Below are 9,435 nucleotides of genomic sequence, written 5' to 3' on the forward strand. Positions count from 1 at the left end.
TTTTTTTTTTTTTTTTTAAATTTTTTATTTTAAAGCTTATCGTATTGTTGTTGTTAGTGAGTAGCCACAGTTTATTAATTTAGTTGGTGATTTAATTATGTCTAAATTCTTTGGCGTTTCTCCATCTGAATCCTCTAGATTGCAGATCAGACAATTGTGAAATATTATAAGCTTGAAATAGGGTGGACTAAACTCAATATTGATAAATGGTTGTTTCTTGGAAAACCTAGGTCACTCTAGTGCTGGTTGTATCTTCAGGACATCGATGGGAAGAAAAAAAATAAAATGTTTTCCTACTTACTTGGGTATCCACACTAACTACGGTGGCAAAAGAAAAAGAATTCAATACGTTTGGTTTCAATCAGATTCAAATGTTATTGTTCTTAGTATTTTATCATATATCATTTCATGGATATTTCAGCAAAAGTGGTTTCATTTCATTCTTTTTTTTTTTTTTTTTGCTAACGATGGGTATCTAGGTCTTGACGTTCGAGTTTACCGCTCGTGCCAAGCTTGTTGCTCACCAACTGCGCTACCCCCTTGGGTTGGTTTGATTTCATTCATTATCTTACATCAATTTCTAGAAAAATGGGTCAGGCGGTCAGCTAATCAAATGAATTAGCATTCAACATCTGTCATTTTTGTTTCTAAATATACCATTTTTTTATCTTTGTAATGGTAAGTGTTGAATACTGACTCATACGACCAAGTGACCGTACGAGTGACAGATCCTATCTCAATTTCTAAGCCAATATTTCGCTATTATAAGGAGGCCAATTCAGCGATGGATTTTCCTGATAATGAAAGCGCGGACTTCTAGTCCTCCATTTGTACAAGATGACATTGCTTTGTATTTTAAGGAAAGGGGTCATTTCTGATTTATGTATTGATTGACATCTCTTCTTAGGGTTTTGTTAGTCTGCTCTTTTGTCTTTAAGATTTCTGCTGATAGCCAAGTCAAAGATGGAAATTAAGTCAAAGATATTTTTTTTTATTATTATTATTATTATTATTATTATTATTATTTTATTTGTTCTCCTATGATGGCATTACTAAAGGTGGAGTCCATTCCAGATTTATTTGTTTTCATTTGAATATGCTTAGATGTGAATCATGTACATCTTATTATTATTTTTTAGGGAGTGGTGGGCTCCCTAAAAGGTAGTATGACCCTTTACACCAGGGGGGTCAATGGAGCACTAATAGAAGCATCAAAATTGGCAGGATTTTCACCTTTCTGTCTGGAAAATCCCTTTTAGGCTTAATTTTTCTTATTTTTTTAAATGAAAAAAAGTACCTTCTCGGTTTAACTTACGAAACATCCAAACATCACAGGTATGAAAAAACAATGATACCATCACGATGTGCAATAAAGATGCTTCTGCACGTCTTCCCATTTACAAATGTCCAACTCCAAACTTTTTCTCTTTTTTCAATATATAATTTTGTTGATCACTAGACAAAAAAGAAGTTTATTAATTTGTGATTTAATATGAAATTAATTTGTTCAAGGCTTCCACCACTAATCCAATGAGCTCCCCATGCCGGGATGGTAATTACTCTCCATGTATGAGCTATTGTTGCCATGTGTTCTAGCATCCGTTTGTTATTATTTATAATTTTTTTATTTGTTTAAAGAAAAATATAAAAAATGGAACCCATTTGTAACACCCCTTGCCAGGAGTCTCTTCTCTTATTCTGAAAAAACAATTCAGAGCTCCGAACATTATTGGGCATGCATGAGAGTGAGACGGGTGGCGGAGGAGCCTCTTTGAGAGTGTGTGGTGAAGTGGTAGACCGACCAAGAGAGGCTGCAGTGAGGACACCATCGATCCCTTGAATAGAAAAAGAAAAAAAGAAAAAAAGAAAAAAAATGATTCCAAGCCATCCCAGGTTGGGCGATTAATGTTCATCCGACAAAGCCAAGTGATGTAAAAGTGTGACATTTCTTTCCAAAAGCTCTCTAATGCAAATATCAATACAAAATGATGAGCAGAAGAAGTATTGCTATTAATCAACAAACTGTTTGGTAGAGCCGTCCCTGTTTCAAAATTCTAGCATGTCCTTAGAATAGATGTATATATTGAGTGATCCCAATGACCTGCAAGTAACCATCTTATTCTATCTCACACCTTTCTGTTTTTTTTTTTTGGGTAACATATCTCACACTTTTCATGGGTATGGTCCCTGAGTCCATGGGTAAGGTCCTTGAGTCTGGATCCCCTCTTTTACGGGTAACCACCTCACCTCATCTATGAGGGTGTGCGAATTACATTCATTGAATGGTGTGAGATGTGATAAAATGATTGCACGTAAGGGAGATGAACCTAATTCGTGATCTTCACATCCCATGAACGGTGTGAGATGAAATGAGGTGATTACCTAATTAGAAGACTTAATTGTCACAAAGCTGACAAAAAATCAAGTGGGGAATTAGATTCTTTAATCAGTATGTACCATACCTTCAATCAGTTGGAAGAAAAAAATTTCACAGCTTTGAGGGAAGGGGCTAGTCCTGTGAAATGATGAAATCCATTTTTCTAAGTTCCAGCCTTAATTTAAAACTGTGGCCTCTCTCGTTCTCTTTCTCCGGACCAGTATATTGTAATCAATGGAGTATGTTAGTACTGTGAAAGGTTCCCAAAGTTCAGGAGCCAATCAAAGTGGAGACACAGAGCAAATGGTAAAGTGAAGGAATTAAAGACTCTGTGGTTTATGGAGGCCTCACCAGTAAGGATGTAAATTGAAATTGAGATAATTTGTTGAAATCAAATCAAATCGTTTACATTGAATGGTTTAATAAATGGTTTAGTTTTGATTTTAATTTTGAAACCGTTTAATAAATTGATTCTATTTTCGTTTTAAATTTTAAATCCTTGGTAAATCATTTCAGTAAACTATTAAACTGATTAACATATAAGTAGTAAGTTTAAATCATTCAACGTTAAATTTACATACATTTCAATTAAAAAATTAAGTTCATATTAAATAATTATTAAAAAAAATATAACAATAAACAATTCAATTCAATGTTAAAATTTACATCTATTTCACTAAAATCTTTAAAGCTAAAGAAGTTGCTTGAATAAAAAATTAGTAAGCATAAAAAAATCATTAATTGAAACCGTTTATAAATGGTTATGGTTTTAATAGATGAAACCATTTATTAAATAATTTGATTTTGATTTTACCTAAAAAATCTTGCACCAAATCGAATCGATCAATCTACACCATAACTAAACCGATTAACATCCGTACTCATCTATGATAAAATGGCAAAGTTATTTAATTTATTTTTAATTAATCTCTTCTTCTTCTTCTTTTTTTTTTTTGGGTACAAATTAATCTCTATATTCATCAGAGACAAATTAAAAAGATGCAAATCAATTCAAGCAATGATTGGAATCTAGTCTCACTCGACCAACGTCCCATTTCATTGAAATTTTTTTAAAAATTCTTAAAAATAGTATTGAGTTAAACAAATCCTCTAAACATGTCTTAATCTCTTTATGTTTTGTTGGGAAAATGAAAGTTACCCACTTAAGTGTGTCTATGCCTAAATACTGATGAGATCGATAAGAATGCAAGCGCGATAAGAATGCATTATCTCTTGCCTCTATGTGATGAAGATGCCGCTGGACAGTTTTCCATTATGTGCTGGTATAGTGGCTAGCTGCAGAAGCAATTTTTTTCTAGGTAAGATAGCAAGGTGAGTTGAATTAATTGTGAGGTATTTGTCCTTGCCACCTGAGCTACCCTCTCTCTGAATTGAGTGTTGGAACTCATGACCTCTTAATCCTTCTCATATTGTCCCAAGTCCCAACCATAGTTAGCAAAAACGGGACTGGAAAAAAACGGAAATGGACGGCAAGGGTTTTAAACAGTAAAATTTTTCGAATAATAAAACAAAGAATGGTAAAAATCGACAAACGAACAGTACAAGTTTTAAATGTGTAGATTTCAAACAAACGAGACTAAAAAAAAGGTAGTATACTTATATAAATTAAAGAATTATTATATGAATATCTGCATCTAGTGTTCAAAAGAATCAAAACAACTACAATATCTAACATTAATGCTTATAAATCCCGTGTCTCATTAGAAGTTTTAAGACATATCATTGAATAGTATCCAACACCTTCAACAAGTAAGAACACAATGGATTTTTTAGGTTTCTTCTATTAGTTTTCCTTAGTGCTCTCTTGGTGATGGTTTTAATAATGAGAACAAAGTTAGGGTAGAAGGAGGACCTAGAGTCCTATTTATAGAGTTAGTGTACTCTCTCATCAAGGTATGCTAAATAGGGAATGACTTTTTTCCCTTAATTAGACTAAGAGTGAATTTTTTATTTGGAACCCAATACTAAATGTAAGAAATTAGTATTGTCCAATTTCTTAATCGGTTTTATGAGACAATCATATGGAATATTCTTTGAATATTTCTATAATCGCCCACTTGAACCATATGACCACATAATAACAATTTCAAATATAATTTGGATTTTAACATCATACTGCAATATTTGAAAGTAAATCCTAAACATGCACGAGCAATATGACTAGGTTATGATGTTGTTCATTGTTGTCAACATAGTCAATACACTTTCGAAGTGATATATGTTCAGTTAGAGTTAGAAGTCATCAATTTAGAAATATTTTTCAGCAAATACATCAGTTTATAGCTCAATTTCGCGGTCCGTGAATTGAATTTGAGTTGAAGGTAATACATGAGAAATATAGTCCATTGCGCTAGCTTCAAGTTGGTGAAAGAATCAGGTCAATCAGAGTTCGGGAGAGAGATATATTCTCAATTAAATAGACATTATGTTAAAAAATAAAGTCTTAAAAAAGACCATAAAAATCGAAATGTGTTTTAAACGTGTTTAGAACGGGAATGCTTGAAGTTTGCTGTTTTTTTAAGTATCCTTGGGAAGCATATGGAAAAACATGTTTTAAATGGTAAAAAATGGAAACGCTTTTAAAACGAAATTTTAAACGTGTTTTTGCTAACAGTGGTCCCAACCATAGTTCGCAAAAAGGGGAACGGAAAATAAATGGAAATAGATGGTATGGGTTTTAAATAATAAAAATTTTCGATCGATTCGATTAAAAAAATGTCAAAAAAATATAGAATGGTAAAAGACGAAAAACGGACAGTACAAGTTTCAAATGTGTAGATTTCAAATAAATAGGACCAATAAAATAGTAGTAGACTCATATAAATTAAGGAATTGTTACATGAATATTTGCATCTAATGTTCAAAACAACTATAATATCCAACATTAATGCATATATATATATATTCCATGACTCATTATAAATTCTAAGACATATCATTGAATATCATCCATGATCCAACACCAAATCTAAATTCAAATACTAAATGTGTCCAAAGTCTTATAGAACAGTTTTTTTCTTCTTGTAACAAAGTCTTATTGAGCATGTGGCTTGACTATGATGTTGTTAATTGTTGTCAACATAGTCAATACACTGTCAGAGTGATGTTTGTTCAGTTGGAATTCGGAGTCATCACTTAGAAACACTTTTTAGCAGATGCATTAGTTTATAGTTTAATTTCATTGAATTTGAGTTGAAGGTGATATCATGAAAAATGTAGGTCATTGGGTTAGCTTCATGTTGGCGAAAGAATCAAATCAATTAGAGTTAGCAAGAGAGATATATGGTCAGTTAAGTAGATATTATGTTTCATAAATCGAGTCTTTAAAAAAAAGAAAAAGAAAAAGAAAAAAAACATGTTTTCAACATGTATAGAATAAAAATACTTGTCATTTGCGTTTTGTTTTTTTTCCCCATATCTCTGAGAAGCATACTACAAAACGTGTTTTAAATGATAACCTTCTTACTAACCGTGGACCCAACACCATCAGAAAATGCCTCTAATATGTGCTTATGACATCATGCTGATTTCATCAGCGCCCAACCTCATCACGGTGCTAGTGGATTGGGTTTGGTCTTGGTTGCAGTAACAATCATTATTGCTTTACACCAGGCCCAAACAAGGCCCAATCCTGAGACATATCCATATGATTAATCTCAAACGCAAGCCCAGCCTATGTCCTAGACAGATAAGCCCCACACTGACCCAACAGCCTCCTCAACAAAATTGGGTTTGTCAACCTATCATCAGAGGTTTGGAGCCTAGTAACGAGTAAACGATGTTACTCTTCATACTTATATAGACGTATGAAATAGCCCATACATTGGCACAGCAAGCCCATGGACAGCCCAAAAGCTAATATCATTGAGACTCTTTCTTAAAATACATAGTGTATATACCACACCAAGAAGGAAGGCTGCTATATATAAGACCAGAATTTTAGTCAGTTTAAGCTTGGGTTGGGACGTTCTACCCAGAGGCCCCTGACCAATTAAGAAGTACCTAATGTCATAGTGAACCTCTCCTCTGGAAGATTCTTTTAAGGGTATGATGTCTTGTATTCTGTTGCTTGCATAGGTGGGCTGATTCCCAAGATCGTTAATAGGCTAAGGGCCTGAGGCCTAGAGGAATGAACTCACTTCGTGTGTTACCATAGTTACTAGGCCTAGGTGAGCTAGTGGATCCATTGTGGGGACTTGGAGGGCAACAAGATTCAAGAATAATTTTAAGGCTATATTGGTATTTCGGTAAAAGACTTGTACAAGCACTAAATATTTGTAGTGAGGATTATTTCTTTATAATTAAATTGAAAGAGGTTTGAGACAGAGAAACGGGTGTAATCATTTTCACCATTGATAATGAAGCAGATCTTCTTTTATCATGGATGTAAGCAATCTTACTAAACCACATGATCTTCATATTTGCATTAATTGTGTGATTCTCATTGGTTTTTTCTCCATCGTTTTAGGTTCTTATTTCTCGACATATTCCTCCCCCAACCACCACATAATTTTTTTTTTTCTTTTCTTTTCTTGGGTTAAAAACTATATGCCCTCAGAACAGGAAGGGTGTGAGACCACCAATGTTACACCACACCAGTCTTGTGATGTTAATTATTGCTTGCAGTATGATGAGTGGGAATATTCACAGGGTGAGGGGCTCCCCATAACTTTGGCAAAAGGAGGGATGTGGTGCGCCTGCACCAGAGGATACTATATATAAAACTCATTCTTAGCCGCAAAGATCGATCTTTTCATGGAACTTTTCCTATGGCCTTTCTGAGGCTTCAACTTAAAATAAAGGGAAGTCTCAATTATGTAAAAATATATTGGCATTTCCCAAAAAGCCAAGAGAGTCACAGAAATCGGGAATTTATAACTAAACCCAGACAAAAGGTGATTTGAATCAGTGGTGAGCTTGTGGTTTTCTTAGCCTTTCTTGGTAAAAAGATTCACACTTCACAGCATGTGATTGCGGTTGTGGACTTTTTCATGGAACTTTTCCTATGGCCTTTCTGAGGCTTCAACTTAAAATAAAGGGAAGTCTCAATTATGTAAAAATATATTGGCATTTCCCAAAAAGCCAAGAGAGTCACAGAAATCGGGAATTTATAACTAAACCCAGACAAAAGGTGATTTGAATCAGTGGTGAGCTTGTGGTTTTCTTAGCCTTTCTTGGTAAAAAGATTCACACTTCACAGCATGTGATTGCGGTTGTGGACTTTTGTGGTTGGAGTTGAGCTCGTGGATGGGAAAACTGTGTAAGTTTTCAAGTGGGTGACGGACCACAAGAATCTGATATTACACTGTACTATGCATCAGTGTGGGGTCCGCCAACTTGCCTCCTAAATAACTCTGTCTTCATCAATAATTCTATTTGTGAAAATAGTTAGTGTTTTCTCGACGAGAGGTCTAATGCCCACACACAGTGGTGTGCAGTTCCAAGCAAAATACAATGGTCATTGCACGCGCCTGCCTCTATAATTTCATGTTTCCTTCTTCTAGATGATCACTTAGAAGCATCAATGGCCATGACCTCATTGCGTATCTGTCCTCCTTTTTGTCCTACTTATGAACCCTAAATTAATGATAATCTTGTAGATTTTAGTGGCTGTATATAAGTCCATTCCATTGTGCATTTTACCTTATAAGTTCATAACTAAGATAATGACTAATCATTGTTTCCCGTAATTAATCTGCATTTATAAAAGAAAGGATCTATTATTTTTTATTTTTTTTGTTATTAAATACTAAAGAACTGCTCAAAAGGATTTTACTCAGGCACATCAAAAGAAAATGAGTGAAGAATAATAAGGATCGAAGAATATAACACATGTAATAGGAATCGATCCTTAAACCATCCATACTCTTAACACCTGATCTTGAAGAAGAGATTGCAAATAGTGCGCGTATGCACTGGATCCACAGAGGAAGGATCACTCAAACGTATGAAGCATTCCTGTCGTGCATTTTATGTTTTGTTTTTTTCTTTTTGTTTTTGGTGACAGAGTATATTCTGTGTTTTATTCCCTCGAATCTTGGATCCCCACTTTCAACTCCCATTGGCAACTACAGTCTTACTTGTATCACTATAAATAGCCATGCAGTGTAGTTGTTTGAAGTATCTCTGGCCACAGCTCTTTAGTTTTCTTTCTCTCTCCAAGTTCTTGCTCTCCACGCCCGTCCGTCTCTTGGCTAGCTCTTTCGTGTTATTACTTTTTCTGATTCAGTGAAACTCTATTATCACTTACAGTCATGGCCATTGTCAAGTTCATCTTTGTTTGTGTTCTACTTATCCTTGCTTGCTCTCTTGCTGTTATCCCTGTTGAGGGACGGCATTTAAAGAGTGAGAAAACAAAGGAGTCTAATGAGAAACCTATGATTCAGGGAGAGGAAAGTGAAACTGTATCAAGAAAAGGTGGTGTAGGTACCAGTGCTTTGCATGGTGACGAGTTTCAGCCAGCAGCTCCTGCACATGTCGAAAACATTGGAGCTGCAAACCCAGGACCCATTAAAGATTCAAGCTCACTCTCACCAGATGAAATTGACGACTTCAGGCCTACAGATCCTGGTCACAGTCCAGGCGTCGGGCATTAACTTCACAACTAGTGAATGGAATCCATTTATCGCAGAAGATTCAAATGTGCAAGGTATCAGAAAGGTATTTTGGGGAATATACTAAGATCCTATAAGGGTTTGTGTGCTCTAGGATGGAGTTGTGAACAATAGAGAAAAACTTTCTCTTATGAATTAACGTTTTTTATTTGTGTGTTTTTATTTTCTTGCTTCTTCCCCAGTGGTCTTATAGAAGTAGGCTATCTACTACTGCTGCAACTCTGTGCTACATCCTGTAATATAATTTCTATTTAAAGGAATTTGTCTATTGCCAATGCATATCAAGCATTCTTTAGTAGTTTAACATTTCTTGCTGATCTTAAGTCAAAAAAAAATAAAAAAATATTGCCAATGAACAGTTGAAGTCATGTGGAAGAAAGATTTTGGTCAGTGTCTGAAAGAGATGTATTAGTTTAATAAACT

The 9,435-nt window shown here is 34.6% G+C and overlaps 1 protein-coding gene across 1 annotated transcript; it reads left to right on the forward strand.

The window, feature by feature from the left end:
• Window positions 1-8,652: 8,652 nt before the first annotated feature.
• LOC122067058 (precursor of CEP8) lies at window positions 8,653-8,994 on the forward strand. Its single transcript, XM_042630907.1, has one exon. It carries the CDS (start codon window positions 8,653-8,655, stop codon window positions 8,992-8,994), a length of 342 nt encoding a protein of 113 aa, XP_042486841.1.
• The last annotated feature ends 441 nt before the right edge of the window (window positions 8,995-9,435 follow it).

Source organism: Macadamia integrifolia, unplaced genomic scaffold, assembly GCF_013358625.1.
Source record: "Macadamia integrifolia cultivar HAES 741 unplaced genomic scaffold, SCU_Mint_v3 scaffold269, whole genome shotgun sequence".
Classification (NCBI taxonomy): domain Eukaryota; kingdom Viridiplantae; phylum Streptophyta; class Magnoliopsida; order Proteales; family Proteaceae; genus Macadamia; species Macadamia integrifolia.

Coding starts and splice junctions, on each gene's coding strand:
- LOC122067058 (XM_042630907.1), top strand. CDS start 8,653: ATGGCCATTGTCAAGTTCATCTTTGTTTGTGTTCTACTTATCCTTGCT.